The 20444-nt window shown below is 31.3% G+C and overlaps 2 protein-coding genes across 2 annotated transcripts; one reads left to right on the top strand and one right to left on the bottom strand.

Moving 5' to 3' along the window:
• Window positions 1-8179: 8179 nt before the first annotated feature.
• LOC120087077 (ras-related protein Rab7) lies at window positions 8180-12424 on the top strand. The gene is made up of 8 exons (XM_039043930.1): window positions 8180-8436; window positions 8552-8698; window positions 8813-8839; window positions 9226-9325; window positions 9438-9584; window positions 10615-10695; window positions 10777-10922; window positions 11933-12424. Exons 2-8 carry the CDS (start codon window positions 8646-8648, stop codon window positions 11994-11996), a joined length of 618 nt encoding a protein of 205 aa, XP_038899858.1. The 5' UTR covers window positions 8180-8436; window positions 8552-8645; the 3' UTR covers window positions 11997-12424.
• A 2003-nt stretch (window positions 12425-14427) lies between these two features.
• Window positions 14428-19818, bottom strand: LOC120085143 (small nuclear ribonucleoprotein E-like). The gene is made up of 6 exons (XM_039041020.1): window positions 19594-19818; window positions 19451-19477; window positions 19251-19313; window positions 15033-15111; window positions 14897-14942; window positions 14428-14796 (listed from the first exon to the last, which is right to left on the bottom strand). The coding sequence occupies exons 1-6, from the start codon at window positions 19633-19635 to the stop codon at window positions 14787-14789; spliced, it is 267 nt and encodes an 88-aa protein (XP_038896948.1). The 5' UTR covers window positions 19636-19818; the 3' UTR covers window positions 14428-14786.
• Between the last annotated feature and the right edge of the window lie 626 nt (window positions 19819-20444).

Here is a 20444-nt window from a genome sequence, read left to right as displayed (position 1 = left end):
TGGTTTTAGAGTTAACTTATCATTTCCAATTCCTCTTTTGTAACTTATTATTATGGAGTTGTGAAAGCAAGCAATTAAGAATTTATTTTATGCATGTACAAGTTGATTACCTTGGTTTTAGGGACATGTCGTTTTTTAACTTTGTGACCAACATTAAAAATGGATTAGAGAATAATTATATTGAATACACAGACAATAATTGAAAAAAAAAAAAAAAGACATGGTATTTACAAAAAACGAACAATAATTGAAAAAATGGACAATAATTATGGGCTTTAATGTCGGTTGACAGCCGACATTAAAGATAGTGTTATTAAAGCCCTTTAATGTCGATTGTTTTTAATGTCGATTTAAAACCGACATTGTACACCCTCTTCAATGTCGATTTAAAACCAACATTAAAGGGTTTTAATAACACTATCTTTAATGTCGGTTTAAAACCGACATTAAAGCCCAGAATTCTTGTAGTGGTGACAACACACTACTCTTCAATTATCTAATAGACCAAGTTTTATCGTATCAAATACATGCGAACTCAAAGAAAGACATTGTTAGTTTGTCGCCTTTCTTTAGTAATGACGCATCAAATGAAAAGGGAATTAATGTTAATCCTGGAGAACATTTTGAGGTAGAAGAAAATTTAATAAAGATTATTATTCATAGGTCATTTAGATCAAGAACATGATCCAATTATTTATTTGACTATAAGGTACAACTAAATAATTGTTTGTTTTTTAATGAGTGATTTTTTGTGATGATGAACTTTAGCCTTATGTTGAAGCTAAAGATGTTCTTGAATGGGAAGAGCAATTCAGAAGTCCACTTAGTGTTGTTGACCATATGTCTACATTAAGGGTGAGTGTTAAGAATTAGTCCAAGCTTAAATTTGCAAATAGTTTAATTAAATTTTTCTTTAAAGTAATGTTAGTAGTTTTTATTTGAGTAGTACCTCCTAAATAGGAGGGAAGTGGTTATGGCTTAATGAGGATGATGAAGGAGAATTTTAAGAATAGTAATAGTTGTGTTAATACTTGGTGCATTAGCAGTTAGTTTTTTATTCACCTGTAACTATTTGTAATGTACTATTTTGAAGAATGGAACACAATTGAATCACTTGATCTTCGGTGCAAATTTATTTCTCTTCTTTTTACATTTGTTCTCTTTTTTCTATTATTTTTCTTTACACTCTTGGACGAACAACTACTAGATTGTGCAATATCATGATATGCCTAAAAATTTATCAAAATATTAAATTTTCATCGACATTTGCATATACATGAAAAGCAACATAAAAGTCTCAAAACTTAATAGACTAGCCTAGAGGTGTTTGAAGGGAATAAAAATTTCAAATCCACAACAAAAGCATTTGATTGTCTTTGGACTACCTATGCAAAATTAAACTAAAAACACAAAATTAATTCAGAAAAAATTATCTTGAAATATAATGGAGATTATTCTGGTAAGTCTTTATTGGTTGACTAAAGATTTTTATTAATAAATTTTTTATCATTCAAACTTATAATCGGTAGGTCTAAAAGTCTCAATGCTTCAATAAATCCTTAAAAAAGTTACCATCAATAGACACATGTGGTTTTATGTTATAAATAAACATTGAAAAATGTATAATTTTGCATGTATGATTTTTCTTTTTTTTTTTTCTTTATTTGAAAAAATTACTTATAGATGATAAGGATACTAAAAAAACTCGATTAGCTGAAGAACCCAATCAACCCAATCCAAACCATACAATTTAGGTTAAATTTGGTTCAAATTAATAAAATTTTTATGGGTTTGGTTTATGAATTTACTTAAAATCTTATTATTAATTTTAAAAGGTAGGTTTCTTAGATTTTTTTTTTATGCATTTTACTTGCAATACTTTTATATATATACATATAATAGTTCCAATTTTATCTAATTTCACGATTGTTTTCATTATTTATTCTTCAACGGTTCTTTAAAATAATTTTTTAACAATGAAAATTTTCATAATAGAAGTTAAAATAGAAATTAAAATTGAGTTGCTATTTTTAATTTAATTTATTTAGATTACTATTTTTACATATTATCATTTTATTTTTTTGAAAAAAATATTTTCTTAAAAAAAAATTAAGTAACCTGAACCAACTCAATCCAAATATATCATGGTTGGATTGGGTTGAAGCCTTTTTTAGACTCAACTCATGAACTCCTCTATTAGACAGTTGAAAAGTAAATCAGCTTCGATGTGGACTTATATATGAAAATCTTTAGGTTGATTGGCTTTACAAGTTTTATATTAATTGAGTTATACTCATTTTGATGGTTAGTATGAACTTAGCTATGACAAATAATTAATCTAATTTAAATGTTCTCTATGTATTTAGTCATAAATTTTAGTTTGCAAGTGATGAAAAAGCAAGAAAAAAATTAAGGCTACAAAAATTTGGTGATCGCATAAGTAAAAAAGTATTTCTATTTGGTTAAAATAGATAGCGTGGGAGAAAATGATGATGTTGTAAACAAATCGTTATTCGAGAAATTTGCAGTATTTGATCAATGGCTAAAAACAAACATTCCAAAAGCAAGCGTAGCTCAATTGGCATACATATGTATTTACGACCAAGAGGTTTGTGGTTCAAATCTCCCTATTTCTATCATATCTTATTAAAAAATACTAGGAAGTAGGGAGATTTGAACCACAAACTTCTTGGATGCTAAATACATTTGGATACCAATTGAACTATACTCACTTTGACTAACTTCAAATTATATTTTCTTAGTTAAGCTACAAATATTGATATTTGTATTTATTTGGTTTTTAACTTTCAAAAGTATTACTTAGATTCTTGAAATTCCAATTTTGGAGGTTAAGTTGTGTGGGTTAGGTTGTTGGGCTGTCTACTCCATCTTCATCTAACTTTATGGAGCCAGGAAGGCATTGTGGGGGGCTAGACTCAAACATTGTTGATAGATAATTTCTAACGATCTTATCTCCACCATCGATAATGTACACTCTAAAGGGTTTAAACTAACTCTCTTCGTCTTTCTTGCCATATTCATCTAGAATCTACTAGTCACATTATGTGAGAGTATAAGTTCTCCCTTGGTCTATTTAGGATTTGTTCATGTCATCTTATGTGGGATGTAATTTGGTGCTGGCAGGGGTTTGATGTCTTCATTGGATTATTCGGACCTATGGTAAGCTTAGAGTTCTAGGGAGGAGATAAATCACATGTTGATTATCCTTTGGTACCTGTGGAGCTTTTGAGATGAGATATGTTTCATAAATGTGGTTGCTGAAATCAAATCCCTTATCAGACTTGTTGAGAAGCATTTGGCTGAGTTAGATGGATCAAATGATGTCCTAGTATCTTTTGTTATCTTTCCCTCTTTCAGTCCTTCTCATCATCATTGGTGTCCTCCTGCAGTCAGTTGTTGGAAACTCAAAGTGGACACAAGGCGGTTGTACTAGGAGAGCAGAGGAGGACTTGGTTGGATTGTTCGTGATCATGAAGGTTTGGCACTCTTGAGTGGTTACAAGTTTACCCAGATGGAGGGGAGGCATTATTCAGCTAGAAATTGAGGCCATTTTGAAGGATTTGAAACTGATCAAGCAGGAATGCAGAGGATACAATCCACCATTAGAGGTTGTTACTAATTCGCTGGAGATCATTAGTCTCATTAATGAGTCAAATTCCTCCTTTTATGAAATTTAGATTTTTGTAAATGACATTATTTTTGTTGGCAAATTTGTTAATCCTTGTGTTTTTGTCATGTTCCCTAAGTGGCAAATAAAATTACTTATGCTTTTGTGGCTTTGGAATCCTCTCAGGATCATTCTTTGATCGAGAAAGATTTTTTTTCCAGACAGTATTCTCCCCATCATTCTCGATGAGGAGACTATATTGTTATTTCTCTGGACGCTTATGTTAAACAATTGTAATGGGTGACAAACTAAAGTTTACTATTTTCAAATATAGCAACTTTTAAAAAGATTTACAATTATAGAAAATCTTTAAATAATATTTCTCATTTCCATTTGTGCCCCTATTTTAAAGGAGAATATATCTCCTTTTAATTTTGCGTGCTTCAGTTTCTTCTTCTTTTTTTTTTTTTCTCTTTTTTTCTTTTTTTCTTGTGCATCAACTTCTTTTTTTTCTTTTACTTTAAAACTAAAATTTAAAAGAGAACTGAGCCCATTATCATAATTATTTTACGATTTTTTTTCCTACTTTAGTAATTATCAGTTATAGAAGCTATTAGTAGTTATAAAATATAGACTTCTATTATTATGTCATTATAATATAACTATATCGATAATAGTCATTGATATACTTCTATATTAGTCACTTGAATAACTCTATCATTGGTTGAAAAATTCACTGACTATCACTCATGTCTTTAAATGGTAGAAAAAAAGTTTATTAAAAACCTATTTAAAATGTGAAAATTTGAATTTGGTAATTCTTGTAAAATCGATGATATTAGTAATATCAGTGATATAACATAGGTAGATATCCATGTATTAGTGATATCCACAGTATATCAGTGATATAACTTAAGTAGATATCAATGATGTTGTGATAATGGTAATATGACTTAGGTAGATATCAATGATATATAACTTAGATAGATATCAATAATATTCGTGTATCAATGATATCAGTGATAAAAGTTAGTTAGATATTTGTGATTTTTGTGCGGTGATATCGATTATAAAACTTAGGTAGATAGTTTTCTTTCAAAGTTGATAGTCATTGATAGCTATTGGTTATAAAAAAATTAATGATCAATTCTCCTCATAAATAGAGAAACCAACACGAGATGAAACATTAAAGAAGAGTGTTATTTGAATCTTAGCAACTTAGTCGAAAAACATTAATAGCTAATTAAAGTTGATAGTCACTAATAGAAGTCCATTAGTGATAGCAATTAATAGATTTTAAGAATTAATCTTTCAAAATTGATAGTCATTGATAGAAGTTTATCAGTGATTGGTGATAACCATTAATAGCTTTCTATCACTAATAGGAGATTATCAGTGATGGACATTGATAGCCCTGAATGTTAATATTTCTAAATTCATTCTACTTGATGAAAGCCTATCAATGATAGTCGATGATGGAAGTTATAAGTGATAGTCGTTGATAGAAGCTATCAGTGATAGCCGCTCAAAAATCAGTGAATGAAAATCATTGAGCTATGTTGTCTTTTCTAATATTTGGGCCTATTTTTGTGTTATGTCTGCAATTCTTTTATTCTTGTGCTACATATGCTACTATGTTGGATCCAATTGCCATTTATGCAACAAACCCTTTATGTTAGCCTAAACAAATAATTAAACTCATAATGTAACCTATTTTTCTTATGTTTTCCACTATTCAACGTTAAAATGAAGTACCACTATTTTCCTTCATTTAATGGTTATAATTTTTATGGAAAAAAAAAAAAAAAAAAAAAAAAAAAAAACTCCCTTATCAGCCAAGTAAACAAAGAACTTTAAAAAAAAAAACACTTGAAGTAGAACCCTTAATACCTATAAAAGTTAATTAGTAAGATTTCTATAATAAATTTTAAATTATGATCCTATGTTAAAAGGTAGAAAGCTTTTTGTAGAAAAAAAGGGGGGAAATAAAGTCAAACGTAAGAGGAATATTTTACCAATAAACAAATAATCCAGGTAACTTAATGATAATTGATATATAGGTATCTTGTCAAACATTATGAGTGATATTTTGTCCTTTTTTTTCTTATATTTCATAAATTTTTGGGCAAATATAAATATACCATTAAACTTTGGGGTTTATCAATTAAATCCTAAAATAATTATAATTATATCAATTTAAACCATGAACTTTCGTAAATCAATTTATACCATCTTCCATATTTTATTGGATCAATATTGTGTAAAACTTATGATTTAAGTCCATTAAAACTTGTAATTTTACAAAATGGATAATCAGAGTAAATGTATGAATGATTCTCAGAAGAAACTATCTTAGGGGACATTTGATGTGCAATCAAAACAAATAGTTGAGTTGAGTTGATAATTATTATCTGGAGAGTTACATTGTCTATGGTGTGCATAGTTGAGTTGAGTTGAGTTGATAATTATTATCTGGAGAGTTACATTGTCTATGGTGTGCATAGTTGAGTTGAGTTGGTAATTATTGTCTTTTGAATGCAGAGTTGAGTTGATGTATCTGGTGTTGTTTTTGTAAATGAAATTGATTTTTTTTTTTTTTTTTTTTTTTTTGCTATTGTTGATTTTAATTTTCAATTATACACATATTTTTCTAACTTTTCTCAGATAAAAACAAAAAAAACTTCCAATTGTTTTCCATTCTCAAAACATACAAATTCACCACAAAATTTCCATATACAGAACACAAAATTTTGAATTCTATTTTTTAAATTAAAAAGAACTAAAAGGATTAGTGTCATCAAATGAAACTATTGACATTGTTTTAGATAGAAGAGATGAAACTTAAATGTTATCTTGAAAAAAAAACTAAAATCTTATAATTTAAATCATAAAACCAACTATTAGATAGTCTTTTTTTACAACTTGTGGAATATGGATTTACCTTTTTCTAAAACCGTGAAATGATTTTAGAAATATTGATGTCTATTTTTTCTACTATTATGTTGCATCAGTTACAAACTCTCTTTTTTTTCAAAAAAAAAAAAAAAAAAAAAAAAAAAAAAAAAAAAAAAAAAAAAACTTGAGCCATAATTTTAAATTCCACTATTTCATTAGAATTATGTAATATTTGAAAACATCAAGGGATAGGTTGTTTAAAACATATCGTTGGACTTTTGTTTAGTGAAACAATAATAGGACGTCATATGTAATATTTTTTAGATCTAAGAAAAAAAAATGAAATAGAAGAAGAATAACTAGATCCAAAAGAATAACCAAAAAATCAAAAAAGAGAGGAGGAGTTGAGATAGGAAGGGAAAAATAAAACTCATACGAGTAGAAAGAAGAGAGAAAATGAGAAAAACGAACCAGACGGCAAAAGAAAAGAGAAGATGAGAGAAGGGGAGTAAATGTGAAGAGAGCATGAGAGAGAAAAACGACAAAATAATTGAGGGAGTTGGGAGAGTAATGAAAATGTATGGAAAACGAGGGAGAGTAATGAAAATGTATGGAAAACGAGTGAGAGTTAGAGTGATAAAATGGTGGGTAATTAAACCCACCGTTTTATTTTTATTAGTGGTCATCGAAGTTGGGCACAAGAAGGTGGTAGGAAGAGTATGTTGTTGAAGTTTCTTGTGCGAAGGTAGACATTGGAGTTAGTCGTTAGAGTTGTCGTCGGAGGTGGTTGGTGGAGCCCAAAGTTCTTCGTCAAAGTTGGTCATGCGAATATAGAAATCATAGTTTTTTTTTTATCAATCGGAATTGGTTGCGGGAATGTCGTTAAAGGTGGTTACTGGAGCTTGGAGTTGGTCGTCGGAGTTGGCCACCTGAAGGTGGTCATCGAAGTATCTGGCCGGAATGTGGTAGCGATAATCGCCAATGGAGATCAATGGGTGGAAACATTAAAAACATTGGAGAATTGAGGAGAGTTGAGATGAGTTGGTAAAATAACCAACTCAACCCAACTCTCCTTGGTTATCAAATACCCTTTACTAAGAGTTTAAATATTGATCTATTTATAGAAGCTTAGAAGTTAATCGATACAATTATACAAGTTTCACAGGAGGTTTTTCCAAATAAAATATAATGGAGTATGTAAATCGATACATTTACAAAAATTCAAGATTTAAACTGATATAATATTAATTCAAGTTAAAAATTGATATAACCTCTAAAATTTATAGGTATAAATTGATTTTTTTTCTAATTTTTTTAGGATCCAATAAAAATATCAAATTCATCAATGTATAAATCTTGTGAAATTGGAAATTCAAGGATTTTTCATTTAATTGAATATTCAAGGATTAAAAAATGTCTAGGTTGATAACAATATTTTAATTTTACGAACATATCAATAACGGATATTTCTATAAGTCAAAAAAATATAAACTCACTTAGATTAATAATTAAGTTATTTTTAATTTTTTCGAACTAAGTTATAAATATTTTAACAATATTTCTATTCGTATCATACTAAATATATGATAGTCTTTATTTATTTAATATCGAGATAATCCAAGGATATGGCAACATGTTAGACAGATATTATCTTGCTTGGAATGGAATCAGGTGTAAAAGAACACAAGGAGAAGGATAAAAAGGGGAGAGGAACATCAAAAACAAAAAATTCTTGACGTAGGTGTCGTTTAGTTGTTGTTGGAATTTAAGAATTTCAGAGGAGAGTGGGCACGAATCACCCACCCGTGGATTCTCATTCTCATTCTACCCAACTCCCATGTTCCCCAGATTCAATTCCCATTTATTACTCTTCTCCTTCATCATCTCCCTTTGTTGTTGATCGCCATGAAAAGGTACTCTAAATTCCGATTCCTCAATTTTCCCCCACCCCCTTTTCGTTCTTTTCTTTCAATTTCATCTCTTTTTCGAATCATTCCGCTTTTGATTCATGTTTCTCACATAACCCAGGTTCCGAAACTAGCTTTAAGGCTGAATTTTCCCGCTATTTGAATCCGAGGCTTACAAGTTTGAATTGATTCTTTGATTCATTGGTTTTGTTGCCATGTCTTTCCGTAGACGGACTTTGCTCAAGGTCATCGTTCTTGGTGATAGTGGGTATGTGTAATTTATCTTTTAGGGTTCCTTTTTTGCTTACTTATGTGTGTGTGTGCTTTCGTTGATTTTGGATTTTGGATTTCGGTTTCAATGATGTTTTGATTTTCATTTCAGGGTTGGTAAGACGTCGTTGATGAATCAGTATCCTTATGAAAATTGGTTGTGGACAATGATATTGATCTGTGTTTTGAGCTTGTTATCTTGGAATTCACGGTTGACTTCTTTTAGTTTGCCACTTTATGGACGTCATTCGAAATCTGTATGCCCTTTGTTTCAGTTTATATGTGGAATAATGAGATTAATCCTCTTCTGTTGGAGAGAAGTTTGAATCATTAGTCTTTTTTTTTTTAAAGTAAGACTGATATTCTCTTTTCTTTTTCTTCTTTTTCTAAAATTTGGATTTCATGTTGTTTGACCTTTTTTCTTTTTCTATGTTTCTTGTTTATTGAGATTTTGCCCTATGAGAAATCGATGTTGTGTAATCATTACCGTTGAACTGGAATATGGGTGATTAACTAGCTAATCAGATACGTGCATAAGAAGTTCAGTCAGCAATATAAAGCTACAATTGGTGCAGATTTTGTCACCAAGGAACTTCAAATTGACGACAGACTTGTCACACTTCAAGTGCGTTTTACTTCTTAAAATCATTTGCATTTCCATGCTGGGTAGACTGTGTTGATTTTGGAACTATTATGTGCTCATGTTTATGCTGAATCGTTGATATTTGCATTGCTAGATATGGGATACAGCCGGACAAGAAAGATTTCAAAGTCTTGGAGTTGCATTCTATAGAGGGGCAGATTGCTGTGTTCTAGTCTATGATGTTAACGTGATGAAGTCATTTGACACACTTGACAACTGGCACGATGAGTTTCTTAGACAGGTTAATTCATTCAATTCTTTGAATTTTCTTGCTTTCTGTGATGATGTGTTGGCGGTTGAGCTTTCTTATTATTACTCTGTTACTAGGATCTTTTACAGCTTGTCTGAGGAAGAATTTTTAGTTCGTTTTGCACGAGTTTTATTTTTTATGTATGAAATCCTGTTGCTGCTGGTGATTGAATGCTACTGAAACTTGTTCAGTCTCGTCTCTTAGGTTTACACTTGCAGACTTTCCTTTAATGTCATTATTTGAGTTCATTTGTTTTTGCTTATTATTCTGGAAGGGGCTTTTTGGTCACTAGGAAGGATAATATAGGACCGACTGGTTCAGTTAGTTTGATCTATGATTTTATTTTTCATTTATAATTTTCTTCATTTCCTTAGATTTATTTATTTTGACTGGTTTGTGATTGTTGTTTTAGGTATTAGTTTAATTAGCTAGCATATGACCTTTGTTCCTTTAAGCTTTGTCTAAAACACCTTTAGAGATCTTGGTGCATTAAAAAAGTACCTTAACTCGAGGACCTACTGCCTCGGAGGCCATTTGTGTCTAGCTTTTCGATATTGTTTTGGCCTTTGATTTAGTAGCTTTCTTCATTGCTGGTGGTACCCGTTTCTTTAACTTCGCAAGGTTATACCTGCCTCTTCAGTTTTTCCTTCTCGTTGAATTAGTGTTGTTTTATTCACTTTACTCTGCAATTTTTTATATAATGTTTTGTGTTGCTGAGGTAATTACATTGATGTTTTTGAGGATTGTGATCAAAATACTGTTGTAGTGGACAATGACGTCTTAGAAAATAGATTTATACCCACAAAAAATTCTGAAGGCATGTACGTGCATTAGAGAAATAAAAGAAAGACAGTAGTACACCCATACTCTCTTGGCTCTCTGCATGTGTTTAGTGTTTAGTGTTTGTGCAAGTCTGAATGTGTTTATTTGGACTTGCAGATCTTTTTTCTTATTTTGAGTCTCAATTGCTTCCAATTTTTGGATGATGTCTAAATTAGTATTTTGATCTTATGTCTTTCAGGCAAACCCACCTGACCCTAGGACATTTCCATTTATATTGCTCGGAAATAAGATCGACATTGATGGTGGGAATAGTCGAGTGGTAAGGAATAAGGATGTCGGGACTTGGCCAAGCTGAACTTTGCCTTTTCTTCTCATGTTGAACTGATTTTAAATTCTGTAGGTCTCTGAGAAGAAAGCTAGGGAATGGTGTGCTTCAAAAGAAAATATTCCTTACTTCGAGACGTCGGCTAAAGAAGACTACAACGTCGATGCTGCTTTTTTATGCATTGCCAAGACTGCATTAGCCAATGAACATGAGCAGGATATGTAAGTTTTCGAAATGTGAATTTTGTCTTTTAACGTGTTATCAAGAATAATCTCCAGAAATTCTTTTCGAAATAGTTCTTCATATGACCTCTTGGTGTTATGTCAAACATACATACATGATATATACATGCTTGCATGCACACACAGTTGGTAACTTGGAATTTAGGTAAAAATGAGAGGGAAAAAACTTGGTGTTCAATGCCCCATGATAGATGTTGAGCAATCTTCAAAAGATTTTCGAGTTTGTCATAAAGTAGAGTTGATTAAATATGAAACATTCTCTCAAGGTGAGATCTTTCTTATGGGGAGACAAGCTACTTTAGTTGGTTTTTATCCTTGGGATACCTTCCTATTTTAAGATGTGATTGAACTTCTTTATGTTAACATATCTCAATTTCCAATTTATTTTGGGAGGTAATAAAGGAACGAGGACATTCTAATATGTACCTTAGTTTGGCGCTTTAACATAGCATTTACCTTGATTCATCAACATTTATTTATAGTGGCAATATGCCAGCAATTGCAAGTTCAATACTCACAATTGCTAATACCTTCAAAACTAGAAGTGCACTGAATCTCTCTCTATATTTTCTGTTTCTACTCAACCTTCACTTTGTCTCCTATTAATTTTAAGGTTAGATGGTTGTTAAATGAAATTAGTCTAAGTGAGCCATCTGAATACTCATGTACTTAGTCAAGTAATGTTCTTCAATATGGCGACTGGCATTATGTGTAAAGAATCAAGATAATAAAACTGAATTTCCTGTAGTACTTTTTAGTCAGTTCCATCATTTATTTCCATTTTACCAGTTGATTGTGTGTATTTTACCTCAGAATTCCAACATTTTTTGTTGTTATCGTTGCTAAGATATCTGTGTTCATGTTTTAGCATGGGGTTGTGTCCTTCATTTGTTATATTTATGATGTTGCATATCTTGTTTTCATTACAAGACATTGGACAAGACCAAAAAATACGAAATCCTTACTGTTATTCTCAAATTCAATTGCAGATATTTCCAAGGAATCCCCGAAACCGTCGTGGAGACTGAGCAAAGAGGTGGCTGCGCATGCTGAACCCAGAAACTGAGACTCGGGAACTATATAACTCCCATCCTTTTGGTTCCAATTCTTCTACATTTTTGCTGGCTTTGTGATCCATAACTAATCTTTCATTGCAGACCTTCTGTTCCATGACCTAACAACTGAGACTTGAATTCATCATCTCTTTTTTTTTTTTTTTTTAAAGAAGAAAAAATTAGGTTCCTTTTCGTGAGGTAAGAACTTTGTGGGATGTCTTGAGTCTGTAGGATCCATTATTTCAAGGATTCTCACCACCACAGCCTGAGTTAATAGTTTCTGGGGATCTGAATTATTTCTTATGTTCAGGACGTTTCGTTTATGTATTTTATTATTTCTTTATTTCTTCTGGCGGCTTCACGTTCTGTTTTGAACTCTTTTTTTTATATGAAACTGAGAATGGATACATTGGTTCTTTTTTTTTAGCGTTGATTTATTGTATATGCCATTAGCTCTATAACAGCAAACCATTATCTGGTTCATGTCTTGGTGGCTAAATGTTGCAGGGCTCTCAACTAGGGAATGAGATGGGAGGCTACTTTGCAAGACTATCCTCAAATTTAGGAGTGCAATGAAAAACCGAAAAACTAAACCGATCTATTAGTTTGGTTTTGTTTTTGGTATAAAATTGAACATCTTGGTTTGTATTTGGAGAAAACAAAAAAAATATATTGGTTCAGATCAATTGTTTATTGGAAATATCAATCAAAATCGAACTGAACCAAGGTTATAATATACTATTAAAAATAAACTCTAATATTAGGTATTTTTTAGTATTTTAATTATCATGGTGCATATATATTTATTGTTCCAAAAAAAAAGATAAAAATGTCTAATTTCAATCTATTAAAAATATAAATAGTTATTTAAATTTTAAATTAGCAAAAACGACTGGAACTAAAAATAAAAATTTGGAAGAAAAAAAGAAAATGTCAAAAATTGAGAATCGGTAATAAGTCGAATGTTTTGATTTGGTTCTTAGTTAATCTAAAAAAAATAGATAAAATGACAGATCACCCTCAATCAAAATGGAAATGATTGTATTAAGTTGCAAGTGAGAACCTTCTAGGAATACTTGTTAAAGTAGTTGTCTTTTAACTAATAAGCTGTTTCTATTTGAATTTTTATTTTAAAACAATCTATAGACAAATCCTTCATGATTTACTCTTCTAGAGGAATATAATTTTTAAAATGTTCTATTTCAATCTTTAAACTTCTACAAAATTATCATAAATAAAGGAAAACATAGTACTTTCAAAACAATACTAAATAGTATTTTTCAGTGTAACATATATTTATTAAATTTGATAGTTATAACTTGTAATCAATATATTCATGTGTTATGTTATAAAGTATAGGATGTTTTCTTAAAAATATATATAGGAATTTATGCAATTGTATTCGTGGAGTTGTGTATAAATTCTTTCCATATTAAATCCAGATAAGACCTTCACCCGTTTATGATACATTTTCTTTGTTTCTGATCATGAAAATTACTTAGTCAAGTGAATCTACGCATTATTCATGTAGCCAAGTGTATCTCCAAACAGATGGCATTTTTCAACATAATATTGTGAATAAAAAAAATGATTTTTGCTTTGTAGCATTTACTTACTAATTTATGTCATTCAAATATTCATTCTCGTTTACAATTTTAGTAGATTTTCAAAATGGAACATAAAATGTCCAAATATATCAGAAAATAACAATTAATAAGACAATTCTTAACTAAATAACCTGAGAGTTTTTAGTTCTCTAACGGTAAAGCTGAGGATTCCAAATTTAGGCTTTCCTTTAAAATAGTATTGATAAACCAAAACTGAAAATAAATAAATAAATAATAATTAAAATAATAATAACACTAACACAGTAGTAGTTGACATGTAAATCACTCAATCTACTTAAAAGAACTGGAAAGAAAAAAAGAAACTTGAATTGTTTCTCCAAAACATACTTTTCCTTCTTTGAATACTTTTTTCCCATACTAAGGTTTACGTCTAACTTGATATGGGAAAATTATTTAATGACAAGCCAACAAAAGCACATCTCAACTAGATACCCTTTCACCAAAGTGAACTTAACTCAATAATTAGTACAATCTTCTTCTCTAGAGGCTGGTGATTTGATCGCCACACTCGGATTTGTATTAAAAAAAGAAATGGCATGAACTCGTATCATCAATTTCGAGGCTTGATATTCCATCTTCAACACCATACATAGCATAATGATCGTGAATTAATAGAAGTTTAGAGTTAAGAAAAAGGTCATCTAAGATAGAAAAGTCCCTTATTCCTCCACAAACTTCTAAAAACTTGTGAAGTTAGAAGTTATTTCCCACTTATATGACATTTTTCTTTTCCAAGTTTTCACCCATTCATTAATTATTATAATACAGGCATATTTTTCATCAACCAATTTAATATAACAATGAAGGACAAAAGTAATAAGTGTTTATAAAGATAAACGAGAACCAATTTCCACTTGCTGTGCAAATTAATCCACAATATAGATGCTCAGCAACAGGCAATATCTAGCATGCATCATAGAGTTGAGGATATATGCAAACTAAATACAATGATCTAAGCAATAACATTAGAGCCGGTTGAGTCGAGTGCAATGGCTATCTCTCAGATAAGCTGACATTCTAATTGCTTTTAAAGCAAGTACAAAAAACAGCTAAGCAATTTAGAGTATAAGAAACATTCTATGTTATGATCAACAAGGCTTCCAAGTTTCATCATGAAAGGGGCTACTTCACTGTCTCTTATATGGGTGCAAAAATGACCATCACTTCCCCCTGCAATTTTGCATTCGATTACAATTCATGAATTTTTTAGAGGATACCAATTATGTGTTGGTATTCATGAATTTTGAAAGAGGGCTTCCAAAGGACTTACGAGTTCATCATCAGAGTTATGTTATCTCCTTTAAGCAATATCCTCCCTGAAAAGAGTGAAGAGGAAATGAGTTGTTAGTCTGTTCTTAAACTAGTTTAAGCATCAGCTACGAGGGGGAAATAATGAAGAGACAAACCTAAAGTTTTCCTGCTCTTCTTCTTTACGTTGACTTCCTCGGCATCATCCAAAACCAAATTCATATATTCGTCAAAGCCCTGGGGAAGTAAAACTCGTAAGTCATCACCGTAAAATTAATAATGTTCAGAAGGCATGTCACAAACTTATAGAAGCCCTCAAACTGGAAAACTTAGGCCTCGGTTGATAACGATTTCATTGTTATTTTGATGTCTTTAAAAACTCTGCTTTCTCACAATTTCTTTACCATAGGTCACCATTCATAGAGTAACATTTGAATTTTTAGCCAATTCCAAAGGATTATCATGAGAACAACTTAGAAAACAGTTGTAGAAAGTAGGCACCAATGCAAACAACTCATAAATGAAGGTAGTGTTTACAAACTAAATTTTAAAAAAACCAAAAGACCAAAAACAAAATGATCACAAGAACAATTTTAGTATGGAGCAGTAGAAAAGGCAATGAAAAGAAAGTAGTTACCTATTGAACTGAATATATATATATATACATACATATAATGGGGTACCCTCCACTATACTTACTAACCCTACCCTCAGCTCAGCTATAATTCAGTTTACATGATCATTCGCTACGAGCAACTTTTCTATTCCATAGACTACAGACTGCAACAGGACTATACGTTAAAAATTAGATGCTCACTCTTCTCACTCAACAACTCCTAATACTATACATACTTTTCTATTCCATAGACTGCAGACTGCAACAGGATTATATGTTAAAAATTAGATGTCACTCTTCCCACTCAACAACTCCTCATAATATACATACTTTTCTATTCCATAGACTGCAGACTGCAACAGGATTATATGTTAACAATTAGATGTCACTCTTCTCACTCAACAACTCCTCATAATATACATAGACTCTGCTCGGAATTTCCACCTATAGAGCAATATAAAATACTTAAACGGTTATAACCCAACAGTCACTTGGCCTTCTTAAAAGATATGTTACCTAGACTCTGGCATTTCTATCCTGAAAATGAACACCAAAGTCACTAGGTCTTTTTGTAATTATGAGTTCCATCTTTTCTTTTCAATTGTCCTCCCTTTTTGTTGGGGCTTTTTTTATGTTTTTTCCCTTTGTTCATTCTTTCATTTATTTCTCTCCATGAAAGCACGGAATCTTACCAAAATAATAATAACAATAATGTTTTGGTACTGTAGATGATGTCAATAGTAAAAGAGATCTTACCTAGACTATGGTATCTCAACCCTCGAAGGAACACCAAAGACACATGGAATGGTGGAAGAGATCTTAATGATCTTATTAATAACTAAATTTGGGTCGGCCCATGCAGAAGATTGTCACCCTAATGAATTGGACACTACAGTTTTGACCCTTCACATAAACCTTAGCATATTTACTAGCTCTCCTTGCTCAAACATATAATTTCTCCAGCATCTTTCTTGCTCTCCCTCCATCAAAAAGATGAAATCCCAGGTCGTTCACCAGAGGTATTTCAAAAGCATAATGTCTCCAAAGGTATTCCAAAGCAAATTTGGAAATATTGGATGAAAGTTAAATTTTCTTTCCAAATCCTACATTGCAAGGTCAATAGACTCAATACTACGGTATTTTTCTTTTTTATTTTCTTTTAAGAAAACATAATTTTCATTATCAAAGAGAAAGATACAAAAAGAGGAGGAGATGAAATGTACCCATGTAACAAACAATTTACAAAAAAGGAACCCAACTAGTATAAATTTGGGTTAGGTCAATACTATGGGTTAAAACAACAAAAAGAGGGATAATGTTGGATACTTTATCAATTCAAGCTTTAATAGCTAGCTTTTTACATATAATAGATATTGGATGTTACGCAAAGTTCATAGGTTGGTCATTGGTGCTAAATTGATTTATTCAACTGTATTTCCTGTTCTACTTGAGGCTAATTACATTGGTTGCTGATAAGGTTACTTTTATAATTAATGGGTGGTATTTTTTGTACCCAGTGTTTAGCACCCTAATAAATAGTAGTCCCATGTTTAATCAATTTTTTTCTTTGGTTAATTAAATTCTGAGATTTAGTAATTACACATTATTTTGGTACTGGAGCTGCTTTCCGGACCCATGAGTTGAACAAGAAACAAGAGGAACACTGGTGGATTAAACATTATCAACATCCCTCTCATTAGACCATTTGTAAAACTTATACCTACAACTCTTAACACAAATATTTCCTAATAATTGATGTACTGCACACCATTTTGATTTGATTAGTTTTCCACCAAAGCCGCTCATTTTTAATATTGGCAAATAGTGAGGTTCTACAACATTTGCTTTTTGATTGTTCTTTCTCTAGTTGCTGTTGGCGGAAGTTATTTACACTTTTTAAACTACAATAGATTTCTGGCAATATAGTACGGGACAACTTGTTACAAGTCTTGGTTGGGCCTATTATGTCTCCTAAAGCTCAATTATTACGATCAAATGCAATCAAGGCCTTGCTTTCATAAATATGGTTTGAATGAAACTAGAGGGTTTTTCATGACAAACCTACAGATTGATCAGTTCGTTTTGGTTCAACTCGTCTCTTAGCCTCAACATGGTGCTCCCAATCCAAAGTTTTTGATGATTACTCCGTTAAGGATATTTGCTTAAATTGAAATGCTTTCATTTCTCCAAATTAACTATGTTATTTGCTACTTAGTTGCATTTGTTGCTATACTCAAAATTCCAGCAATCACCCACAGTAGCATTTTTCTTTCGACAAACAAGGAACATACTCAGAAAAGCTTCCTTCAAAGACACAGCTCCCAAACATATATCACGCCAGAGTTCAATTCTTTTCCCATTATTCACTCTAAGCTGAATGAAATTCATGAAGAAAGAATAATTTTAGCTATTTCAAACCACAGTCTAGCCCTGATGGCACCTTTTAGAGGTCAGGACATCCACCCAAGAGGTTCACGACCATAGATACTAGCAATCACAATCATCATTCTCCACAGGGATTTTTCTTCATGGATGAACCGCCAGTCACTTTAAGAGCATAGCATTGATTCTTTAACGTAAACTACCCACACAGAAAATGTAGAGAGGTCCAACTCCATTTAACCAAGTGGCTACCTGACTGAAAAGCACCCCCTTCCAGAAAAAGCTCCTCACAATTTTGTTATATATCATTAGTCATCATTATAGGGCCCTTGAAGACCGAAAACTATAAATAGGAAGACTATTCAAGGTAGAGTTAGCTAGAGTAAGTCTCCCAGCCTTAGAAAGAGGGGTATGCTTCCACTTATCTAGCTCAGCTTTGAATTTGTCTATTATTGGGCCCCAAAAACTTTTTGAACAATAATTACCCCAAAGAGGTACACCTAAATAAGTCATTGACAACTCTTCCATTTTGCAACCCAAAGGAGCAGCCTGGTCAATAACAATATCCCTACTGACATCGATTCCCGATAAGGAATTTTTTTAAATATTTAGAGACAGTCTTGCTCCTGTCAAAATAATGGTCAAATGCTTGAGGCAAGCTTGATCATTTGAACAAAATATCAAGGTGTCATCGGCAAAATGTAAATGGCTTAACAGAATTTGTTGACTGTCCACAGAAGCCTTGGAGCACCTTCTCTCACAACAATAGTGGATAGAAGACAAACAAAACTATCCTTGGTTTTCTGTTTCTTTCCCTTCCTTTTTTTTAAAAAAAGAGGGTTTTCTCTACAATGAGAATATCTAGGTGTAACAGAAAACAAACCAACCTATCTAAATTTTAGAGTCATTTTGTCTATTTTCTACTACTTTTACTAATTTTTATTGTTTGTGAAGAAGATAAATTTTAAGACTCACAACCCTTTGCACTTCCCAACATTTCACCACTTTAAACAAATGATTAATGCAAGTCAACTTAGATTTTTCTCTCATTATCATACCTCAACGCTTGAAGCTTTCTGTACCTCCGCAGAAAGTTTTAAAACATCAAATGATAACCAATTTTACTAAACATCCATTCTATCTAGATTGGAACGTTCTCTTCTTAGTGTGAAAACAGTAAAAGCAAACTATGTAGCTTGGTTTCTTAAAACCTAGATGAAGGTTCAACATTTGGATTCTCATAAAAATAAGATTCAACATTTGGAAACTTAAATCCTAGTTAGCTTTTAAAACATTCAAATGTACATTAAGAACAGAAAAACTAATAACTCGCAAGATAGTTTCTCAAAGCAAAAGGCCACAAGTCTAAAGAGCTTACAATGATTCGGCCTTCAATCCTCAGGTCCTTTTGCTCAAAAAGCCATATTTGAATTCGAGCTTTCTGTACAAATTTCAAACATGAAGACAAAAGTAAATAGCAACAGAGAAAGAACACACAAATTTCACTATTTTGAAAAGGAAAAAAAAGCGCATAACCCAAATGGAAACTAAACAAAATGATCATGAAAAGGAACTTACACTTTGAAGGAACCTGAAAATCAAGTTCTGAAGGCGCACCAACATCCAATGAAAGAAAAAAAAATGTATAAGTGAAAACATGTAAAAGAAAAAACGAAAACCAACAATGAAATAAAGCAAACGAAGTTGAGATGAGAAGGTACAATGGGTTGGGTCATAATCCTCTGAACTTTGGTGCTCGCCATGGCGATTCAATCGAATAGATTTCTCAAAGAAACGGGTTGAAAGGAAATTGGAGGCCTGACTCTCTCTGATTTCACTCGCAAATCGCAGCTCACAGCCTCACAGTCGGCAGCTACGGGAATGGAACTTCAATTAGGGCAAGGGAAGCCCTTACGGTTTAAATGTGAAAAAGCGTACGATTTATTATTAGATGAAGTAAGCTGGGGTGTAAGACAATATATAATACAAATTTTATTGCTCATACACTTATCAAATATACACCTATTTATTTTTTAAAAATTCAAATATATAGTGTTTTATATCAAATATATCTCATTTTTTACTTTATAATTTCTAGTTAATTCTTCTTTTCATCTATGAGCACAACAATTTTTGAATTTTTGAAGATATTTTCCTTACTTATATAAATTCTGTAAAAAAAAATATTTTGGAAAGTTCATAATTACAAGAAACTTTCATTACGTGAGATCTAAAAAAAAAGTAAATTTGGTTATATTTTTGTATAAAATAATAGCTCACAATTATATAATGAGATATATTTATTTAGGCTATATGTATAGAAAATCTTAATTTAATTTAATATTTTCTTTTTTTTCATTGGTCAATTTAACTAGATTTAAGTTCATTTTTTAAACATAAAGGATTAAAATGTTGGAAACAACTTAGTGGCTAAATAAAAATTAAAACTCAAACTTTATGATTTTTTTTATTCTTCAAACGCAATTTGATAAAAAAAAATTATAATTTTTCAATAATTGAATTTTAGACTTAAATACTAGGTTATTTAAATTTGAAGTTAGCATGTTATGTT

Source organism: Benincasa hispida, chromosome 9 (genome assembly GCF_009727055.1).
Source record: "Benincasa hispida cultivar B227 chromosome 9, ASM972705v1, whole genome shotgun sequence".
NCBI lineage: Eukaryota > Viridiplantae > Streptophyta > Magnoliopsida > Cucurbitales > Cucurbitaceae > Benincasa > Benincasa hispida.
This window is presented reverse-complemented; position numbering and strand designations above follow the sequence as displayed.